The following is a 24,028-nucleotide window of genomic DNA, read 5'->3' as shown; positions in this document are numbered from 1 at the left end:
ATCTCAACATCACTGGAATTATGGTGTCAACTCCCAATCATTACCCGTAAACCAGTGGTTCGATCGAACCCCAGGGGTTCGGTGAGGCAGCCTCAGGGGTTCGGCGGAGGCATCAGCAAATGTAAGATTGATTTGCAATAAGGATTCATTATGTTTTTGTGTGAGGTTCATATTGTTGATTATGTTCTTTGAACACAGTGATTCGGTGTGCAAATGATGCATGGTTCATATTGTGCTCTAATACAATATATACCTATGTCTTGAATTTGAAATATATGCTGATATTTCAAATAAGCCATATATATTAATACATTAAAGTCTGGATTCTCTTAACGACCTGGGGATCAGAGCCCCAGGCGGAACCAAGGCCCATAGAATAGACAGGTCAACCCACGGGCCGCTTGAAATTTTAAAAGTTTGCGCATCCGTGGTGTCAACAGGTTCAAAAGAGGTCCCACGCTGAACCTATGGTCAGTCTTTAATGAGCAGCCCAGGAGGTCAGACATCCATCTCTCTCCGACTCAATTTGTCTCACAACCTTGCTCTGTCTCAAGGTCATATTGGCCCCGAGGCCTAAAGAATTTTAACTCGGACCAACTTGTCACGATGCCTAGTTGCGCAGTGCGTGACTGTACAAATTATTGAGAGGTCACCATTGTATAATTATAAATCGCCTCCATCATAACAGTAATAATTAATAATAATAATAATAATTAATAATAATAATAATAATAAAAATAATGATAACCATAATAATAAAAACAATATAATAATAATATAAGGAGTATAATTATAATAATAGTAATAATGGTATCAAGAGTCAAAGAATAATAATAATCATAGCAATTTATTATCATTATTATTATTATTATTACTATTATTATCATTATCATTATTATTATTATCATTATTATTATTATTATTATTAAATGCTAAGCTACAACCCTAGTTGGAAAAGGAGGATGCTATAAGCCCAGGGGCCCCAACAGGGAAAATAGCCCAGTGAGGAAAGGAAATAGGGAAAAATAAAATATTTTAGGAATAGTAACAATATTCAAATAAATATTTCCTATTTAAACTATAAAAACTTTAAGAGAACAAGAGGAAGAGGAACTAGATAGAAAAGTGTGCCCGAGTGTACCCTCAAGCAAGGGAAGTCTAACCCAAGGCAGTGTAAGACCATGGTACAGAGGCTATGGCACTACCAAAGAATAGAGAACAATGGTTTGATTTTGGAGTGTCCTTCTCCTAGAAGAGCTGCTTACCATAGCTAAAGAGTCTCTTCTACCCTTACCAAGAGGAAAGTAGCCACTGAACAATTACAGTGCAGTAGTTAACCCCTTTGGTAAAGAAGAATTGTCTAGTAATCACAGTGTTGTCAGGTGTATGAGGACAGAGGAGAATCTGTAAAGGATAGGCCAGACTATTCGGTGTCTGTGTAGGCAAAGGGAAGAACCGTAACCAGAGAGAAGGGTCCTATGTAGTACTGTCTGGCCAGTCAAAGGACCCCATAACTCTCTAGCGGTAGTATCTCAACGGGCGGCTGGTGCCCAGGCCAACCTACTACCTAATATTATTATTGTTATTGTTGTTTGTGGTGGTGGCTGTTGTTATTATTATTATTATTATATTTATTTTATATTAATATCAAAAGTATAATAATAATAATAATAATAATAATAATAAAAATCATAATAATAATAATAATAATAATCATCATCATCATTATTTTAATAATAATAATAATAATAATAATAATAATAATAATAATAATAATAATAATAATAATATAATTAAATGAGATTATGGACAAGCAGTCAGAGAGAGACAGAGGAGAGAAAGAAAATGTGAGAAAGAGGACGAGTGCTCTTCTTTAGATTGCCCGGAGCTTCTTTCCGGACAGGGGCTTCCGATTGCCTTGGGGGATTTTTGACGGTGCGTCTAGTCACGTGACTCAGGTGTCGAACCTTCTGACGTCACATTAATAACGGCCATCCGAGCGAAAGCTGCGCGTGGGTCGACCTGTCTATTCTATGGGCCTTGGGCGGAACCGCCCAAAGACTATGAAATCGGACCAGCGGGGATTTGAACCCTCGCCAGGATATCTGTATGCCAGTGACCATACCACTCCGTATGGTCACTGGCATACAGATATCCTGGCGAGGGTTCAAATCCCCGCTGGTCCGATTTCATAGTCTTTGGGCGGTTCCGCCTGGGGCTCTGATCCCCAGGTCGTTAAGAGAATCCAGACTTTAATGTATTAATATATATGGCTTATTTGAAATATGAAAGAAACACGTTTAAATGTGCAAAAAATTTATCATATGCTGATATATTTAGGTGTAACTTTCTTTTTCTTTTACTCTTTATTTCATTTATCTATATTGTATATATTTCCAGCTATGAAGGGTTCGATGAATGTACATATGACACTTGCGGGGTTCAGTACCTCCATAACGGAAAGTTGAGATGGGACTACTTATTAGATCATTTGGATTTACAGTGAACCAAAATGTAATTGACTCCTTTTAGCGGCAGCCATCTTAGTTTATGAAAGTCCAATCAGGCCGAATACAAATTTAGCCTTTATGAATAATGTTTAAACTACCGGGAAATAATGACAGCATACTATCAGCCCAGGGGCCCCAACGGGGAAAATATCCCAGTGAAGAAGGAAAACAAGGAAAAATAAAATATTTTAAACAGTAACATCATTAAAATAAATATTTCCTACATAAACTATAAAAGCTTGACTGCGATTGGCAATATTGTGAAACGGCCCAATGGGCGTTCTCTTTAACACCAATTAAAATCAGTAACCAGCTAGCTATTGACGTGAGAATTGTTATGGTGTATCCCTAAGGTAAACCGAGTGCTCAGCCAGTGTAAAAAGCGTGACTTTATGTGGTACACTTTGCCTGACATAACAAAAGTCTTCATTACAGGTGTTGTGTACCTAATATGGACATAATAGATGTGGTTATATATGGCTCATGTCGCCCAAAATGATTAGAGATAGTTCTACTGGCGTTGTGTGCCGAATATGGTCACACTTTGGATGTTCAGTTATGGTGCATATCGCTAAGACTGATCTAGGGAATTACCGTGTGCAACATGTACCAGACGTGGCTCATACTCAGTGTGACTAAAAGGCACACATCGCCCTGAATGATTGCACACACACATATATATAACACCTTTGTATGTTTTCATATGTGCACATAAAATTTGTAGTACACATGTGCATATATAGGAATATATATAAACATTCCCTTGAATATAATACTTATAAGATGTACATACATGTTACAGACACACACATTAGGAAACATATATAAAGGCTGTATTTTTGGCAATATAAATTTGTATTTTGCATAGATAAACGTATTTACATACAAGTAAATTATTTAGGTCGTCTTCAGTTATTCATATATATCTGTCCATCTGTATATGGTAGCCCATCTTTTTGTACCTGTCTCTCCATGTATATACATACATACATACATACATACATATATTCACACTTATGCGAGAGAGGAATAAAATGTGGAAAAGAACTCTTCCTTATTTCTGTATAAGAGAATATATTATAATATAAAATATCAGAAAATAAGATAAAGGAAGTAACAGAAAAAGGAATGGCACATACACACACAAAATTGGAGTTTATATATACATACATACATACATACATATATATATATATATATATATACATATATATATATATATATATATATATATATATATATATATATATATATATATATATATATATATATATATATATATATATATCATAAACGTACTAATATACAAATTACCCATTGTCCCAATATGATGAAAAATTAACATCCCAGAGAATATTTGAATTCTTGCCTTCCTTTTAGTACCATATGTATGTATGTAATATATATATATATATGTGTGTGTGTATGTATGTATGTATGTATGTATATGTGTATGTATGTAAGTATTACTGTCTTTGTCATTTCTACTTATTCCTTTATATTATATATATACACACTGTATACACACAAAAGCGTACATATGCATACAGAAAAAATTCCCTGACTGAAGCTCCTGGCCCCAAAGCCAAGAAAAGAAGGCTTTGTCGTTCCTGTTATGAGATACTTTCACAAAATAAAGGAAGTTCTGTAGCTCAAAAGAAAGCACGAAGAGTAAACACATAATGTGAGAATTGTGAGGGTAAAGCTTTCCTTTGTCTCAGTTGTTTCAACTTGAAACATTCAGTTTGAAGAATATAAATTTGTGTATTTTATTGGTTTTTCTTATGTAGAAGCAAAACAAAAAAATCTTAATTTTATACTTGTACTCTAAATACTACGATATCCTTCATCATACATGGATATTTTTTCACCAAAAAAAGGACACTATTTTTTTTTCAGAAGTAAAATGTTTACCAAACTGATTTATTTTTCTATTGAATTTATATAAATGTAATCTAGGGTTAAAAGGATAGCTTTTTTATTGATCTAATGATAATGTTTTCTATTGTTTTACTGAAAGAAAGAAAGAATTGAAAAAAAAAATATGCCCCTTTTGCCAGCATGTGAAGATTATTTTCAGTAATAGATAAAGTGTTTAGTTAATGTTTTAGTTGATTTTAATTAATTTCCAATATATTACAATAATATTTTGGTAAAAAAAAAAGCCCATTTTGATAAAATTTTGATACTTGAAAAAAATATATAATTCTTAGCATGTGTACCACATAGGGTACACATCGCTCATTCGGAGAGTCCCCGGTGAACCATATGTGGAGCACATCGCAGTCAACGTGTTAAGTCACAGACTATGAACGATTGGTTTGTTTACCCCTCAGATGGCAACTTTGTTGGGCCAGGAAGAACATTTTTTTATTATGGTTAAATTTTTCACTTTCTGGAGAAATACCAATAAATTTTAGGTATCAACTTGACTGGCTCCCAAAGCTAGGGCTTGAGTCTTACATAAGTTGGGACAATCGTAACAGAACATTATATTAAGATACATAGCTGGGAGGAACGTAGAGAGTAGAGGTCCCCTTTTTGTTTTTGTTTCTTTGTTGATGTCGGCTACCCCCCAAAATTAGGGGAAGTGCCATGGTATATGTATGTATGTACATATACCAAGGCACTTTCCCCAATTGTGGGGGTTAGCCGACATCAAACAAATGTTTTTGTTTTGTTTATATTAAGATAAGTTATTTAATGCCTATTTACAGCAGGCACAATGAATGATGGTGATATGGGTTCGAATGATTAAAGCATGATGAGTACTAGGCAAGATTCATTTAAATAAAACATTGATGGATATTACCATAGGTCACAACCTAATGAAATCATAAGAACTATTTTGTTTTCCAGTACGAACTCAGTTTTTAATTTTCGCCAAGTTGAAAAAACATTAAAAAAAAAAAAGCAAATTGAATTCCAAGGAAAGAGTACAATACTGAAATAAATTTAGTCACTAAAATATTCAAAACATTATCTACTTTCTTTCCCAGCATAAAAGGCATTCTCAAACACCATAGAAGACTATCAAAGGACAAATAAAAGACAATCTAAAAAACCGGGTGTCCATTCTATTTTCAATACAAAATCCTATATACAAACACAATATTTGATTCCCTTGATGACTTCAAAATATTTCAACATATATACTAAATTCAAGATATCATTGGTGAAATATCTTAGTATACATATTGAAATATTTCTATTGTAAGATTCAGTCTTCCATATAGGATCATACTGTATTTACATCATATAAAACATAAAGAGGTAATAACCATTCCAAGAATCGTTTCCTATCAACTGTACTTGTGACGTAAATAAACACCAAACATGTCGAGTACGTCGATGACACGAAGAGTAAATAACACTCCCAAAGGAACAGTGAAACAAGTGACAATGAAACTAACAGCGTCAAAAATGAAATGTGGGGCAAATATCTTCCAAACCATTAGGTGTCGTCGTAGAATGAAGGCCGACAGTGCTGAAAAGAACACCTGAAAAATAATTTGAAATGAAAATGAGGAATTTTAAAGAATCTAAACAAACCATAAGTTCAATCAATTGAACTCTCCCGATGTGAAACTTATAAATATCTGGCTATCACTGTCAATGCATCCACATTTTTAACTAACTACAAGTCATATAACTACTTCTGTAAGATAAGATTTAATCAACAAGGTTACAGTCTGGAATGTACTTAACAGTAGACTGAAAAACTATAGTCTGGAGTGTGATTTACAGTAGACTAAAATCACAAATTTTAGGAGTTACCTGGAATCTCCTCTCAACCGACCAGAGTTTTGTGTAGTCTACCCTACTTCCGTTTTCTGTGGGGACTAACCAAGGCGTAAGGAGAACGTGCCCTGAGGGTAGTCCTGAGCTAGGTCGGCGTTAGCTTGGGTCTCGCTCGTCAGTAAGTTCTTAGGATGGCACAAAGAGGTCTTCAAGGGCAGAAAGGCACTCGGGGAAGGTAGGGAGGGCCATTACCCAAAAGTAGTTCTCAGTAAGTATGTTAGGAAAAATACAAATTACTTAAAATTTGTGATTTGTTCCAACACAGAGATTCACCTCAAACTACTTTCTTAGGAGACTTACACTTTAGGAGGTGGGAGTGTCTTCCTGAACTTCAGACCAAACTAACCGGACGTCCAGTAACCTAGATGTGAACTAGGTTGCAAAAATATAACGGAAAACGAAACGTAGGGAAAACTACACAAAGAGCTCATGTTAGTGTCTAAGTACTCACCCTTTAAAAAATTCCATGATGCTAAGTCCTGTGGCGAAGTTGTAGAGACGTGTCTTCTTTGGTTTGTATGTGGGGTTATCTCCGAGCAGGGAAAGGAAAAACGGGGACTAGGGTGAAAGGGAACGAACCTGTGTCTCTTGGTTTTGTTATCCACGATTGTACCTGGGGCTTCACCGTTAAATCGCTTGGAGCGCGGAGATGACTGTCCCAATAGAAAAACCGTCTAAAGACCTCCTCGAGTAATCTTTGAGGTAATGCGCTGTGAAGGTCGACTGATTCGACCAGGTGCCTGCTCAAAGGATCTGGCCCACCGCCATGTTCCTCTCAAAAGCTAGAGAAGTACTTAGACCCCTAATGTCATGGGGCCTGGGAGTACCTGGCAGGGGCAGTCCCTCCTCATTATAGGCCCTGACAATAACCTGTCTCAGCCAAAAGGAGATGGTATTCTTAGATACCTGCTTTTTCGTAACACCCATGGAGACAAAAAATTTTTGATACCAGGGCGGAGATGGGCAGTCCTCTCAAGGTACTTTCTAACGGCACGGACGGGGCACAACTTCAAATCTTCTGGATTCCCTGTCCTAGGAATGGCCGGCATTGAAAATCTCTCGAACCTTGGGTCCCAGACCGCTGGATTCTGAGTCTTTGCCACGAAAGAAGGGACGAACTTGAGGGAGATTTCCCTCCACCCCTTCGAATGAGAGATGTCGTAAGATAACACATGGATCTCTCCTACTCTCTTAGCAGAGGCCAAGGCCAACAAGAAGACCGTCTTGAGAGTGAGATCCCTGTCCACTATATCCTTCAGGGGTTCAAACGGCGGTCCACTTAACATCTTCAATACCCTTGCCAAGTCCCACTGCGGCACCCTGGAGGCCTGCGGAGGGCAAGCTTGTTCGAAGCTCCTGATGAGCATAGAAATGTGCCTAGAGGTGCCCAGGTCGATGCCCTTCAGTAGGAAGACTTGGCCCAAGGCTGCACGTACCCCTTTGATAGCCGGAATTGACATGCCCACTTCGTCTCTGAGATGCACTAGAAAATCCGCAATATCTGGGACCGAGGCTTTGAGAGGTTTGATGTTCTTTGAGGCACACCATTTCGTAAAAGTAGCCCATTTTGCTTGGTAGACAGCTGCTGAAGACCGTCTTAGATAACGTGACATCTTTTCTGCAGTACCTGTTGAATATCCTTCCTTCCTCAGGAGCCGCTCGATAGTCTCCAGGCGTGAAGGCCTAGAGACTGAGGATTGTCGTGGAACCTTAGGAAGTGTGGCTGCCATAGAAGATCTGGCCTGTCGGGTAGAGGCCACGGGGGAAGACATACCAGGTCCCTTAGATCCGCGAACCACTCCCTCTCGGGCCACCAGGGCGCTACCAAAGTCATCTTTAAGTTTCGGGCCGTCCGAACTCTGTTGAGCACTTGCCTGATCAATGTGAAGGGAGGAAAAGCGTACACGTCGAGGTTGTCCCATTTGTGTTGAAAAGCATCTTCCAAGGCCGCCTTTGGGTCTGGGACAGGAGAACAAAACACGGGGAGTTGTGCGTTCAGTCTGGTTGCAAAGAGATCCATCACCGGCGATCCCCATTTTTGAATGATGAGTCTGGCTACTTCTGGGAGGAGGGACCACTCTGTTCCCACTACTTGTCCCATCCTGCTGAGGCCGTCGGCTAGGACGTTCTTTTTGCCTGGAATGAACCTTGCTGAAATCACGATCTGGTTCGACTCTGCCCAATCCAGGATCTCCAGAGCGAGATCGCACAACTCCTTCGATTTTAGACCTCCGTGTTTCTTTATGTACGCGACTACAGTGGCGTTGTCGCACATCAACGCCACTGTGTTTCCCCTTAGAAGATCGACGAACTGTAGGCAATCTTCTTGGACTGCCTTCAACTCTAGGACGTTGATGTGCTGACTTTTCTCTTCGTCCGTCCAGGTTCCTCTCGTTGTCTCGTTGAGGAGATGTGCCCCCCACCCTTCTTTGGAGGCGTCTGTGAACAGACGCATCTCGGGAGGCTCGGTTGCAAAGAGCATCCCCTTGAGAGTATTCAACCGACAACGCCACCACTCCAGGGAGGGTATTGTCTCCGGCAGGACGGGGATTAATTTGTAGAGCGAGTCTACTTGGTTCCAGAGACCCTTCAGGTTCCATTGGATGCTCCTGAGCCTGAGCCTCCCTTGGGGAACGAGTTTCTCTAATGACACTAGATGCCCTATTAGCCTTTGTCAGTCTTTGGCTCTCCTGGGTTGTCTCGAAAGGAAAGGCAGGAGGATCCATTCCAGGTTGTTCAACCGTTCTTCCGACGGAAAGGCCCTCACTAGTCGGGAGTCCAGTGTCATCCCCAAGTAGGTCATCCTGGTGGAGGGCGACAGATTTGATTTTTCCCGGTTGATCATGATACCCAGATCCTTGCAGAATTGAATTAGTTTTACACCTTGCTCCTTTAAAACTCCCTCTGAGGAGGAAAGGAGTAACCAGTCGTCCAGGTATCGAATGAGGCGAATACCCCGCTCGTGAGCCCACACAGATACTGTTGTGAAGACTCTCGTGAATACCTGGGGAGCTGTTGACAAACCAAAGCAGATGGTCTTGAACTGTAGGATCTGGGCACCCCACTTCACCCGGAGGAACTTCCTGCTTGAGGGGTGGACCGGGATTTGAAAGTAGCCTATGCGTCCTTGAGGTCTATGGTCATCATGTAGTCTCCTTCCCTCAAGGACTGCAAGACCGACTTTGGGGTGTCCATTTTGTAGTCCGTCTTGCAAGCTTGTTGAGGGCTGACAGATCTATCACCGGTCTCCATCCCCCTGTCGCCTTTTCCACCAGAAAAAGTCGACTGTAGAAGCCTGGGCCCGGATGTAGGACCACTTCCACTGCACCTTTCTTCATCATAGTGGAAGCTTCTTCCTGAAGGGCTGCCCTCTTCAAGGGGTCCTTGGGTGCTAGCCACTCCGCCAGACTGGCTGGAATCAAAGGCGGAGGTTCTGTTAAGAACAGGAGTCTGTACCCTTCTTTCAGTACGGATACTGTCCAGGGCTCTACACCATGAGCCCTCCATGCTTACCAATATTGTCTGTGGCATCCCCCAACCTGAGGCTTGGGCAGGAGTAGGGGGCCTCCCACTCTATCTCCTCCTGGAGGAGAGGCCTGAACACCCTCTTCTGGACGCTGAGTATGCCGTCCTAAAAGAGGCCGACACTGCTGGAGCTCCTCTACGGGGGGGCTGCGGTGGTTGAGCCCAAGAGGTAGATGGAGCATCTCTCCTCGTCAGGCTAGGAGAGGCATGAGAAGTAGCGGGGCCATCCGACGTTGACCTCCTGTAAGCGGGCCTCCTCACGGAGTGGGGTCTGGGTGCGCCCACATCCTTCCTTTTTGAGACCTTTTCCATGAGCTCCTCCAACTGTTTCAACGGGAACAGGGGGTCACCCCACACAGGCAGGCTCCTCAAAGCCCTTGCTTCTCTGTCAGGGATTTTCCGGGAAAGCTTGGCCAAGATTGTATCCCTTTTCCTAAACACCCAGTTGGCTGATAGGGCAAGAGACTGATAAGTCAGGAACTTTAAGGTTTTTCCCCCAGAGATGATGAGTTTCTTCAGGAGGTCTTGTTTCGCAGGGTCTGTCAAGTCGTAGGTGGCTTGAACACCTACCAGAGTGGAGGCCCACCAGTCCAACCAGGAGGCGACGTGGACCGAGTCTTTGGACATTTCCTCCATCATCGCAGCCTCCGACTGTGAAAAACAAATCGGGGCTGATGCAGCTCTGCCTTCTGGGGCACCCTGGCTCAATACTTCAAGGGAAGACTCTATTTTGCAGGCTCCCGGTCGCTGTCCTTCTGGGACATAAAACTTACTCTGGGACCTGAGTCCCTGGAGTAACTTTGAGGAACTCTGTGACTTGGGGGCTTCGGCATTGCCCGCCACAATCTTGTCTACCTGGGCACGGCCCAGGACCAAATCCCTGGCCACAGGCAGCGCCAGGGAGGGTTTCTGCAGCACGGGGGCCTCCATCAGTCGATTAAGGCTGGACCGCCAGGAGTCCTCGTCGGCTGGAACAGGCTCTTCGATCCGGTGATGTCTCCGTATAAGGCCTATCACCCTTCGATATGCCGAGTCCTCGGTTGGGGAACCTTCCCTGTCACCAGCAACACCCTCTGCCTGATTCCGAGGTGTCGGGTCAACGGGCACCTCCATCGGTCGTTGTAGCCCGGACTCGACGAGCACCTCCCTGTGGTGGTAACGGTCTGTGCCGACGGGAACCTCCGCACTAGGTCCGGGTGTCGGAACGGGGATCGCCGTGTCGGCGAAGACTACCGTCCGTAAAACGTCTTAGGACAACGAGGACGAGGCTTCCGTGGGCTTGCCCGACGGAGGAAGCCGCCCCTGCAAGTCCAAGGGCCGAGTCAGCTGTGCTGACCCGACTAGGCTGCCCGTCCAAAAGCGCGGCTCCCCCCGCTAGGCGGGTTGAGCCGGAAGCTTCGCGGCCTTACGCCTACCTGAAGAGGCCTTCTCGCTCTGTTCCTTGCGAGGGTCATACTTATGCCTGGCCGAGGGCCTCCTTGGAGAACCATCTCTGGACCGGCGGCTTGGAGAACGCTGAAACTAGTCGAAGTCCCCGACCCTCCTGCGGGGAACGAAGACCCATTCACCATTGGGGGACCTACTCCTCCTGTACTTCCTCCTCGGTGACCTGGATCGTCTTCTGCTATACCTTGCGTGGGACCTTGAGCGGGAGCGCCTGCTCCTGGATCTCTCCCTCCTCCGTCGGCGCCCCCTCCTCGCTTCACCCTCCGAAGAGACCAATGAGCCGGCCTCCGAAGATCCCGACGATGCTGCATAACCTGACCGACGGCAACAGAGGTCTTCGCGAACTGTTGAGTTCCAGAGGTCAAGGGTTGCAAAAACGAGTCGGGAACCGCCGTAAGAGGGGGTAGAAGGGAGGTCGGCCGCACTATGCTGGGGAACCAGGAATCTAGGCCATCCTCCAACCGCAACGGGGACCTACCTGGTGTTTTCGGGAGCTTCCACCCGAAGGGCTCCCCTACCGTCGAGTCCAACCTATCCTGGACGCCATCAGCTGCTGAAGTACCTGAAACACAGGCCCAAGACGCGGGCGAAGAGACAGGAACAGTGTTACTCCATATGGGGTCATCGGAGGAGACGTGCCCCCAATCACAAGGGCAGTCTCTCCAAGAACCCCAGACAAAGCACTTTCAGGCCCCCCACTAGCCTGTGAAGATTCAGCAACCCCCACATCATGAATATTAAACTCTTGGGGAAGAGCCATCGGCACCTTCCCCGCAATGGACTTACCTCGTCCCCTACCCTGGGTAGGGGAAGAAGGGACAGAAACCTCGTCAGACCTTCCACCTGGCGACGGCAATGGCGAAGAGATGCTCGCCTTCCTGGGGGATCGTTTAGAGGACTTCTTCTTCTTTGTGCTATAACGCACCCTGGATTTCATTCCAGCTAACACACTCCGAGCACGTATCCGTCGGAGAACACACTCTACCCCTACAGGAAGAGCAAAGGGAATGCGGGTTCACCTCCGGCTTGGATAGGAACACTCCACTCGACTTCCCGGCTCTAGGCCCAGGACAACGACGGGTCTGCTCCATCACAACACAACCACAAGACACAGGCACGAAGGGAAAGGATAAGGAAAACACTTGGGAAGCACAAGGGAATTACACGAACACCCAAGAACACAAGGGAAAGCACAGAGACACCACGCGGGAACCACGTGGGACACACGAGTCGGGGACACAAAGGGTCACAAGAGAATGGAGAGCGGCGCGATGGTATCACGACGCGACCAGAGAACTTGCTGACGAGCGAGACCCAAGCTAACGCCGACCTAGCTCAGGACTACCCTCAGGGCACGTTCTCCTTACGCTTGGGTTAGTCCCCACAGAAAACGGAAGTAGGGTAGACTACACAAAACTCTGGTCGGTTGAGAGGAGATTCCAGGTAACTCCTAAGAAAGTAGTTTGAGGTAAGTCTGTGTTGGAACAAATTCAAAGCATAAGACTATACCCATTCTGAAGTAGAACCTACAATGAACACAAGTTCATGATATTATTATATGACCAATGTCTAGGAGTAATAATTGATGTTTGAAACATGTAATAAATGATAATCTGGGTAAGAAATTAAGTAGAACCACAACTCTACAGAGTAAAATGGATTGCGAAGAAAAGTGTCGAGTCAAATAAATCTCAAAATATACAGGTAATGAGAAAACAGCTTTTGTGGATGAAATCGTGCAGTACAGCATATATGAACAAATCAAAAGTTTACTGTTCTTACTTACATTACAGAATAAAATTGGCATCTCTACCCTTGATAAAGATAAACTAAACATTTAACTTTATCAGCATGTCTCATGAACTTTCAGTTACAACATCTCACTTGCATTTTATTCTTCTTGAGTATTAGTAAAAAGTCAGCTTTCAGTACTACAGTACATCAAATAGTGATTTCATAATACTATTCAATTCCTTATTTACTATTTTCAAAAATGAAAATCTTAATTCCAACACTAAACAATCAGAAGTTTATCAATAACTACAATACACTTCTCAACATTCAATTTAACATTAAAAGATCAGAGGAAATATATGGTTTTGTTTGTAATCTAATAGATCAATAAAATTTTCAGAAATAAACAAATGTTTGTGACTGGTGCTTCATGCTCCTGACATTCGTCTGCCCTCCTGTAAATAATGCTATAGACATAGGGCATGTCTCAAAGTTGAATATCTAGATAGAAATATCTCACAAGCATTTCAAGAATTCCAAACATAAATCTATATGAGGGTGAATACTGAAAAATACAACGTCTGCTTGGTTAAAAACTCCTTCCTCTTGGGGTATTTCCATTGGTGTATCATTAGTTCTTTAGATAGGAATCAGTTTGGAGGTGATAGAGATAGCTCTAATACAATAATCAGTTTGGTTCAAAAACTCTTCCACTGTGGGTCTATGCATAAGAGCATAACTAGTTGAAGGGCAAAATATTTTCTTATCTTTGTGGGTGAAGAAAGTAGTGTAGTATATTTGCAGACCAAGAAAAAAAAAATCTACTTCCCTTTAAGGGCTTAACAACATTTTGTTTCCACACTTCTGGGGAAAACTGCATCAGATTTTATGTACAGAGAATGAACTGTTCTTGACTACATTTAATGCTACTTGTTATGAAAAAGGATACAGTACATTGCCCTGAATAATGAAAACTACCCATTTTTGGGTATGTATCTCACCCATGGCACTCATGGGTGATGCATGAAAGGTAAAAGTATGTGTGACTATTGCCCTTTTCCTTATTGTTTTACTGGCATTCATTTCCAATTTTTTCTTAATTATAAATGGTTTCAGACAATTTTTATGACTCGGCAACTCCTCTTTGACTTTAACCTATAAAAACCACATCATCTACATATATCAAATACAGTACTCACTAATAATTCATCACCCTTCTTATTAATCACTCATTACATAAACATACACCTACACAGCATTTCCATAAGTGATTTCATCGCTCAATTCACTTGCCTGTTAGATACATAAATCTAATGATAGGTGGATCCCAAAATAAAAGTTAAATCAATGACATCTAATTTAGTTTACAACAAAAAACTGATATAATTTCCATACTTTCTAACTTGTAAATCATATAAAATAAAAATAAGGGTAATGTACAAAGAACTTCATTCTCACCTTTACAGCATGCAATAAAATGTAGAATACTGAAGCAAACAGCAGGGAGCCCGCAGCTGTTTTCCGATCGTCGACAAATAAAAACTCCCCCTGTCGCGTGTCCTCCCCCTCTAGCCTAAAACCAAGAAAAATATCAAAATGAATGTTTAATATTTATATATAGGAACAGAGAAGGACTAATTCAAAGATAACTACAGGGGCACTCAGTAGAGCACAGACCTCTACCGTGGCAGCTTATTTCTAGACCTTTTGCTCTACCTTGACCCTTGAACTATATATCAATTGGCGGGGATTTTCATACACTCAAACATGAACCAAGTTTGAAGTCTGTGACAACGATGTTCAAACTTACGGCTGGTTACGTGAATTGGACTTTGAACTTGATCTTCCAAAATTTAAACATTTCCAGCTTTTTTACATAAGTTAATCCCTGCAAGTTTCATTACTCTACGATTAAAATTATGGCGAGGAACCTGTTCACAAACAAACACATAAACGAGCGAAAAACATGACCTCCTTCCAACTTCATTGGTGGATGTAATGAAAAGCATATACAAGTAAAGTGGAATTTAACAAAACTATAAATTACTTCATAGAGAGTAGAACATAGAGAGTAGAGGTCCCCTTTTTGTTTTGTTTCATTGTTGGTGTCGGCTACCCCCCAAAATTGGGGGAAGTGCCTTGGTATATAGATAGATAGATAAATTACTTCAGAACAAGAAATTGAAGAAATCTTAAAGGAATAAGTTTGCTCTTGTAAGAAAGAATTAAATAACTCATGAATATTGAATTCGACAGAATGTGAAAGGCTACTGCCAGCTCCAAAGGACATAAAATCATCAGCTGCAATGAATAAAACATTTAAATATTACACGTTTACTTATCAAGCACGTATTCAGAGCCAACAATAACATAATACGAATTTTGTCATCCTCATGTGCAATTCTTAAGGACAACAACAATGAGCAACACGGTCAGAGCCCCAACCAGCGGAGCAGACACGGCCGTTGCAAGGCCATAAACTATGGGAATGCTTTGTCTCTTTGAATTGTCTGAGCTATACTTTGCTTTTAAGCTATGATACAATTGAGGAATACATGTGTAAGGGTTTTCCGTAACTCTTTCTCTCTCTAATGTTAAAGTTTTAAATTTTGGTTATACATGAAAAGTTTCACCTTTGACATAACTATCAACCTCTCTTTCCCTTTTATATCACAAATCTCAGTAAAAGTAACTCTTAAAATATACCTTATTATATTCATAGAAATATATTGTACTACTGTGTGTGATAAATAGGCAAAGCATGGGGAAAATTCTAATTTCTCTTTCAAAAAACTAACAACTCAACAGAGTCTAGGCTACCCTTTCTGTATGTGAAGCACAACTAGACTCATTTCACCCCATTAGAAAATATTGTTTTAATCCGGATAAATACAATTCTTCAGTGTTTGAAATATAAAAAGGGAAAAATGTTATTTTTATTAATAAAATAAATTTTTGAATATACTTACCCGATAATCATGTAGCTGTCAACTCCGTTGCCCGACAGAATTCTATGGAGGGATACGCCAGCTATCACAATACTAGAAGGGGGTGTATTTACCAGCGCCACCTGTGGCCAGGTACTCAAGTACTTCTTGTTGACACCTCCTCAATTATTCCTCGGTCCACTGGTTCTCTATGGGGAGGAAGGGAGGGTCGATTAAATCATGATTATCGGGTAAGTATATTCAAAAATTTATTTTATTAATAAAAATAACATTTTTCAATATTAAACTTACCCGATAATCATGTAGCTGATTCACACCCAGGGGGGTGGGTGAAAACCAGTGTACAAGATTAAAGGATAGCTAAGTATCCCATATTTCATATAATCAGTTATCCACAATAACAATGAAATAATAAGTACCTGGTAAGGAAGTCGACTTGAACCGTTACTCTGCCTTTAATAAGATCGTCTTCCTTACTGAGCGCAGCGTTCCTCTTGGGAGGCTGAATCAACTCAAAGGTGCTAAAGTATACAGGGCTGCAACCCATACTAAAGGACCTCATCACAACCTTTAACCTTGGCGCTTCTCAAGAAAGAATTGACCACCCGCCAAATCAACAAGGATGTGGAAGGCTTCTTAGCCGACCGTACAACCCATAAAAAGTATTCAAGAGAAAGGTTAAAAAGTTATGGGATTATGGGAATGTAGTGGCTGAGCCCTCGCCTACTACTGCATTCGTTGCTACGAATGGACCCAGGGTGTAGCAGTACTCGTAAAGAGACTGGACATCTTTGAGATAGAATGATGCGAACACTGACTTGTTTCTCCAATAGGTTGCATCCATAACACTCTGCAGAGAACGGTTCTGTTTGAAGGCCACTGAAGTAGCCACAGCTCTCACTTCATGTGTCCTTACCTTCAGCAAAGCAAGGTCTTCTTCCTTCAGATGAGAATTTGCTTCTCTAATCAGAAGCCTGATGTAGTAAGAAACTGAGTTCTTAGACATTGGTAGAGAAGGCTTCTTGATAGCACACCATAAGGCTTCTGATTGTCCTCGTAATGGTTTTGACCTTCTTAGATAGTACTTAAGAGCTCTAACTGGGCAAAGTACTCTCTCCAGTTCGTTCCCCACCATGTTGGACAGGCTTGGGATCTCGAACGACTTAGGCCAAGGACGGGAAGGAAGCTCGTTTTTAGCCAAAAAACCGAGCTGCAAGGAACATGTAGCCGTTTCAGATGTGAAACCTATGTTCCTGCTGAAGGCGTGGATCTCACTTACTCTTTTACCTGTTGCTAAGCACACGAGGAAAAGAGTTTTTAATGTGAGGTCCTTAAAAGAGGCTGATTGGAGCGGTTCAAATCCTGATGACATTAGGAACCTTAGGACCACGTCTAGATTCCAGCCTGGAGTGGACAACCGACGTTCCTTTGAGGTCTCAAAAGACCTAAGGAGGTCCTGTAGATCTTTGTTGGAGGAAAGATCCAAGCCTCTGTGGCGGAAAACCGCTGCCAACAAACTTCTGTAACCCTTGATCGTAGGAGCTGATAGGGATCTTACGTTCCTTAGATGTAACAGGAAGTCAGCAATCTGGGTTACATTGGTACTGGTTGAGGAAAACTGCATTGGCCTTGCACCAGCTTCGGAAGACTTCCCATTAAGACTGATAGACTCTGAGAGTGGATGTCGTCCTTGCTCTGGCAATCGCTCTGGCTGCCTCCTTCGAAAAGCCTCTAGCTCTTGAGAGTCTTTCGATAGTCTGAAGGCAGTCAGACGAAGAGCGTGGAGGTTGGGTGTACCTTCTTTACGTGAGGTTGACGCAGAAGGTCCACTCTAGGAGGAAGAGTCCTGGGAACGTCGACCAGCCATTGCAGTACCTCAGTGAACCATTCTCTCGCGGGCCAGAGGGGAGCAACCAACGTCAGCCGTGTCCCTTTGTGAGAGGCGAACTTCTGAAGTACCCTGTTGACAATCTTGAACGGCGGGAATGCATACAGGTTGAGATGGGACCAATCCAGCAGAAAGGCATCCACGCGAACTGCTGCTGGGTCTGGAATCGGAGAACAATACAAGAGGAGCCTCTTGGTCATCGAGGTAGCGAATAGATCTATGGTTGGCTGACCCCACAGGGCCCAAAGTCTGCTGCAAACATTCTTGTGAAGGGTCCACTCTGTGGGGAAGACCAGACCCTTCCGGCTGAGGCGATCTGCCATGACATTCATATCGCCCTGAATGAGCCTCGTTACCAGCGTGAGCTTTCGATCTTTTGACCAAATGAGGAGGTCCCTTGCGATCTCGAACAACTTCCTCGAATGAGTCCCTCCCTGCTTGGAGATGTAAGCCAAGGCTGTGGTGTAGTCGGAGTTCACCTCCACCACCTTGTTAAGCTGGAGGGACTTGAAGTTTATCAAGGCCAAATGAACTGCCAACAGCTCCTTGCAATAGATGTGAAGTGTCCTTTGCTCCTGATTCCATGTTCCCGAGCATTCCTGTCCGTCCAGTGTCGCACCCCAGCCCGTGTCCGAAGCGTCCGAGAAGAGACGGTGGTCGGAGGTCTGAACAGCCAAAGGTAGACCTTCCTTGAGAAGAATGCTGTTCTTCCACCACGTTAGAGTAGACCTCATCTCTTCGGAAACAGGAACTGAGCCCGTCTCTAGCGTCATGTCCTTTATCCAGTGAGCAGCTAGATGATACTGAAGGGGGCGGAGGTGGAGTCTCCCTAACTCGATGAACAGGGCCAGCGATGAAAGTGTCCCTGTTAGACTCATCCACTGCCTGACTAAGCATCGGTTCCTTCTCAGCATGCTCTGGATGCATTCTAGGGCTTGGAAGATCCTTGGGGCCGACGGACAAGTCCGAAAAGCTCGACTCTGAAGATCCATACCCAAGGAGACAATGGTCTGGGATGGAACGAGCTGAGACTCCTCAAAATTGACCAGGAGGCCCAGTTCCTTGGTCAGATCCATAGTCCATTTGAAAATCTCCAGACAGCGACGACTTGAGGGAGCTCTTAAAAGCCAGTCGTCTGACGGAGCCGGACACAAGATCATGATACTGCTGCACAGTCTGTAAACTGTCAATCATGGGCAAGCGAGGAAGTACAGTGACAACCCGAATCTGTCTAGACTGTCTGGGTCGTACAGACAACTCCTTAACGGGTTGCTGAGGTTGCCGCACTGCGTCACAACAAGTCCCTTCTGTTGGTTGTTGAACGTCTTCCCCGTGACACATTGACTCCGTAAACAAAAAATCCTCTAACAAGGACTAAGCTTGGATTGCATGTCATGCAACACAGCTCAAGGTCTATGGGAGCAGGTGTGGTAACAGACGGGATTAGTGGCTGAAGTGTAACCATTACCTTCCCTGTAAGCATGTTATGCTTAAATAAAAGTCCATAAGAGGTTATGCAGCTAAAGGCTCCCTCCAAATGACAGAGTCCTCAAGGGAATATCAGAAGGAGGGAGAAAAGAACTTTCTCATCTACAGGGACCTTATCCTAGAAAAGCTAAGTTCTCTGAGTGAGGGTTCACTGGTGCAAAGCAGCAGACTAGAAGGCAACGTTATGAAACTGCTTGACAGTCTAGTGAGTTGGCAACAACCCAAGATGTGTTGAGAAGCATGCGGTAAGGTATGCAGAGCATGATGTATGCAGAGTATGCTGTATGCAGAGCATGCTGTATGTAGAGCATGTTGTATGCAGAGCATGCTGAATGCAGAGCATGCTGTATGCAGAGCATGTTGTATGCAGAGCATGCTGAATGCAGAGCATGCTGAATGCTGAGCATGTAGTAAGCAGAGCCTGCTGTAAGCAGAGCCTGCTGAAAGGAAAGCAGAGCGTGTGCATGGCGTTTAACATTTCTCAGAAATTCCATGACCAGTGCTAGAGTGCTTTATGCATGCTTGCATGGGGTTTAAACCATGGTATGCTGAACAGCAGAGTCAGAACGAGCTGGAACAACAATAGTGTGGTTTCCTCTTCAAGACTCCGATGAGGGAACACCTGAGGCTCAGTCTGCAAAGGCTGAATAAAAGACAAGCAGAAGGAAGGCGCATGGGTGGAGGAGGCTGACTCCTAGCATGAGTGGTTGAACCCAAGGGTTGCGCTTGCTGAGCGGTTGGCGGAAGCGGAGTAGCAAGTTCCAGTTCCTGTGGTGTGAGCGGAGCGCGATGAGGAAGAGGCTGCGCAGAACAAGGTAAATGTCTCGCAAGCTGAGGCTCCTGAGGCGCAAGGCTAAGGTGTTGTGGTGCTTGCCTTATGGAGGGTTGAGCTCGCTGCAGCAAGAGCTGAGGAAACTGACTCATGGACGGGAGAGGTTGTTGTACCTCAACCGAGTGTTGCATCACTGGTGGAGCAGCAAGTGGAGGCGGAGGAAGAGAGGTATAATCCTCCTGATCCCAATGTAAAGGTTGCCTTAAGAAAGGCGGAGGCTGAACACCACAGGGAACAGCAAACTCAGCACGTGTCTCAACATCGTACGCCTGGCAGGTGGAACTGCTGGCAGGTGGTACTGCGATCAGGCGGAGCGAGTGTAGGTGGAGGGAGTGTAGGCGGAGGCGGAGGAGCAACACTCTCAGCCCGACACTCACGCATCAAGTCCGAAAGCTGTGCTTGCATGGACTGTAGTAGAGTCCACAACATCATACGCCTGGCAGATGGTACTGTGATCAGGCGGAGTGAGTGTAGGAGGAGGGAGTGTAGGCGGAGGCGGAGGAGCAACACTCTCAGCCCGACACTCACTCATCAAGTCCGAAAGCTGTGCTTGCATGGACTGTAGTAGAGTCCACAACATCGTACGCCTGGCAGATGGTACTGTGATCAGGCGGAGCGAGTGTAGGAGGAGGGAGTGTAGGCGGAGGCGGAGGAGCAACACTCTCAGCCCGACACTCACTCATCAAGTCCGAAAGCTGTGCTTGCATGGACTGTAGTAGAGTTCACAACATCGTACGCCTGGCAGATGGTGCTGCGACCAGGCGGAGCAGGTGCAGGCTGGGCGAGCACAGGCGGAGCAGGTGCAGGCTGGGCGAGCACAGGCGGAGCGAGAACAGGTGGAGGGAGTGTAGGCGGAGGAGGAGGTGCAACACTCTCAGCCCGACACTCACGCATCAAGACCGAAAGTTGTGACTGTATGGACTGCAGTAGAGTTAACTTGGGGTCGGCAGACACTAAGTTCTGCTGAGGTAAAGCCTTAACAGCAGAGATCTGTTGTGGCAGAACCTTACTCCTCTTAGGCGGAGTGTAATCAACTGATGACTGAGGAGAGTCAGAGCTAACCCAATGACTGCATTCGGGTTGTGAACTTTAACTTCGTACGTCTGGCATAGGTCTGGACTTAACGTTTAAGAAGTCTTGAGACCTGAGACCAGCGTTACTCTGCCTTTATTTTCTCCCCTAATCTCTTCTGCAGACGAGCAAAATAAGGGCTCAATCGTCTGCGGGTGGGAGTGACGGTCTCGGTAAGACACGCCCACAACCACCGAGAATACTTCTGTGCGCCGATCAAGGCCTGCTGAACCCTTATGCCCTTCGACATTGCTTCTCCCCTGGGCTTGGGAGCTTGCAAGAGGTCCCGGACTGGGAGGACGACTGGCGCGCACAAAAGTACCCTCACGCACTAATCACTTATCACTTTGATTTCTGTTTGCACTTATTTCACTGAACTCGAAACTTTAAGTGGTTTGTACCTGAAATACGCAATTCTATCCTTTCTCAAAGTTAGTAATTGCGAAAACAGAATTACAATGTAACAGAAAAATCTAATGAAAGATAATTCAGTGGTTGGAAAGAGACTAAACACTAGATCACTCTAGAAACGTTTAGTTTCTTCCCCTAAAGAGACTAGGGAGAAGAGCAAAAAACGATAACGACGTTACTCGTACGCCTGGCAGGCTTGAATGAAACGTTTATCCTCTTTCTCCCTCCGTCTCTATCTCTCTCTCTCTCTCTCTCTCTCTCTTGACTTAGAACCTGAGAGAAGAGCCCAATCATATATATCGTTAAAACATATTATTGTTAAAGGAAAAAAAACCGAAAAGTTCCTTTATTAGGATCAAAACCATTAAGTTAAGAAAGAATGAACAAAACGCTAGACACGGTTACTCTTACTGCAACGTGAAACCGTGAACATTCTTTCTCTATCGTAACGATAGAGTGCAAGTTGAACGTTCTGAACGTCAACAACTGCAGAGACAAAACAAAACGTTAGTTCAGCTTTGAAAACAGTACGAGACTGTCAAAGAAAATCTTTCAAACTCTGTGGCGGAAATAGCATAATATGTTAACAGGTAAAACCGAAATGACGGGCTCAAAGTTTATTAACTTCGGTAAAAGACCGCCTACTATTAGGAAGGTCGAATATAAACAAATATAAAAATTAATTTTAATGAGTTTATAATAAAAGGAAGTTAATCGAAGAGGCCTATAAGAGGCGGAGAGATATAAAATAAATCTATAACTTTTGTTAAGCAAAATTAAGAAAGAGAGTCTATACTCTCTTAGACACCAACACTTCCGTCTAAGGGAAGGGTCGGCCATTGAGAAGTGAACGAGAGTTCATACTCTCTCGTCACCATAATTAATCAAATTAATTCCAAAAGCTAACTAAGCTAATATAGAAGTTTCCAGTAAAGCGACAGCCGAAATCAAAGAGAAATACTTCACCAAAGTCGTGAAAATACTCCAAGAACATAAGCGTATCCCAGAACGTCTTGCCGGAAGCACGACAGAGGAATAATTGAGGAGGTGTCAACAAGAAGTACTTGAGTACCTGGCCACAGGTGGCGCTGGTAAATACACCCCCTTCTAGTATTGTGATAGCTGGCGTATCCCTCCATAGAATTCTGTCGGGCAACGGAGTTGACAGCTACATGATTATCGGGTAAGTTTAATATTGAAAAACATTTTGTTTACAAGGAAAATGTCCATGTATCCCATATTGATATTCATATTGATAAAAACAACCTACTTTAAGGGGCAAAATTTACTGAAATTTCTGCTCACTTGCTAAACAAATATAACTAATATTGATGTTTTCGTCACTAATCATGAAGCCGATGACAGCTTTTATCTTACCACAAAACTTGAAGTCATTAGCGGAAATGACCCTAGTTGTGAGGTCTTTTTTTGGAATGAGAACCAGCAGCAAATCTCAGCAAAACAAGTCGAATATAATGTCATTTGACAAACTAAATGTTACTCTAGAAAAATTGGTGTAAAGTCGAATTTGACACAGATCAAAATGACATAGCGTATTAGTATTGTACTTATTCAAAATAGTAACGTAACAAACTACCTTAAAAACCATGTTGCAAAAAACAGTTTAATAAAATAATCGCCCAAGAAAGAAAGGTTACATGTACCTTTCTTTGTTATATCAATTATGAAATCTGGGGGAAAAAGAATGCTACAATACTTACCTACTATTCCTAAGCTTTGGGAAGACAACTCCAAATGACAGTGGACACAGCACTAAAAGTGGAATTGAGAAAGCAAATATGATTTGGGCTGAAAATGTATTGAATCCAACAAGAATGGCAGGGATAATATTACTACTGCCCCACTGGCCTTCGAAACCAACAAAAGCCGCTGACCAGTGCAATGATGGAAATGTGGCATGATGCCCTGTGCTGTAGAAAAAGTGGAGACTCAGCATAAACCAAACACACATAGATGACAAAGATGGCTTCATTACATCCTCTGAAAGAGAGAAAATTCCAAACTTTAAATATCTTTACAATATATTAAAAACTTTTGAGAGATTTAGTGGCCCAAGATCATCAAAGCCTTTTAAAATCAGGCTAAATGATATTAATTATATCTTTCTAGAGAGGCGGAAAATTCAGGAAATAAAATGCCCACATGTTCCACTCTGTGTCATACCTGATATACCTATATGCTTAAAACCATTCACACAGAATATTACCACTTGTTCTTTAAAGTTGTACAGGTTTTCTTTAAACAACTAAAGCATATAAACATTTTCACAATATTGAGGTTTGACTATCATGAAAGAAAACATCAGATTCACATTACCTAAAAGTTCAGAACAGTTGATTATAAATAAATTTAA

General features: G+C 43.1%; 1 protein-coding gene across 1 annotated transcript in view; it reads right to left on the bottom strand.

Moving 5' to 3' along the window:
• Positions 1 to 5,567: 5,567 nt before the first annotated feature.
• Positions 5,568 to 24,028, bottom strand: part of PIG-O (phosphatidylinositol glycan anchor biosynthesis class O) — a 29,176-nt gene continuing 10,715 nt past the window's right edge. The window contains exons 6-8 of the mRNA XM_068348390.1: positions 23,376 to 23,655; positions 14,475 to 14,589; positions 5,568 to 6,010 (exon numbers count right to left, since the gene is read on the bottom strand). Coding sequence (XP_068204491.1) covers positions 5,813 to 6,010; positions 14,475 to 14,589; positions 23,376 to 23,655 — 593 coding nt within the window. The 3' untranslated portion in view covers positions 5,568 to 5,812. The remainder of the gene's footprint in view (positions 6,011 to 14,474; positions 14,590 to 23,375; positions 23,656 to 24,028) is intronic.

This window comes from Palaemon carinicauda, chromosome 24, assembly GCF_036898095.1.
Source record: "Palaemon carinicauda isolate YSFRI2023 chromosome 24, ASM3689809v2, whole genome shotgun sequence".
NCBI classification, from domain to species: Eukaryota; Metazoa; Arthropoda; class Malacostraca; order Decapoda; family Palaemonidae; genus Palaemon; species Palaemon carinicauda.
This window is presented reverse-complemented; position numbering and strand designations above follow the sequence as displayed.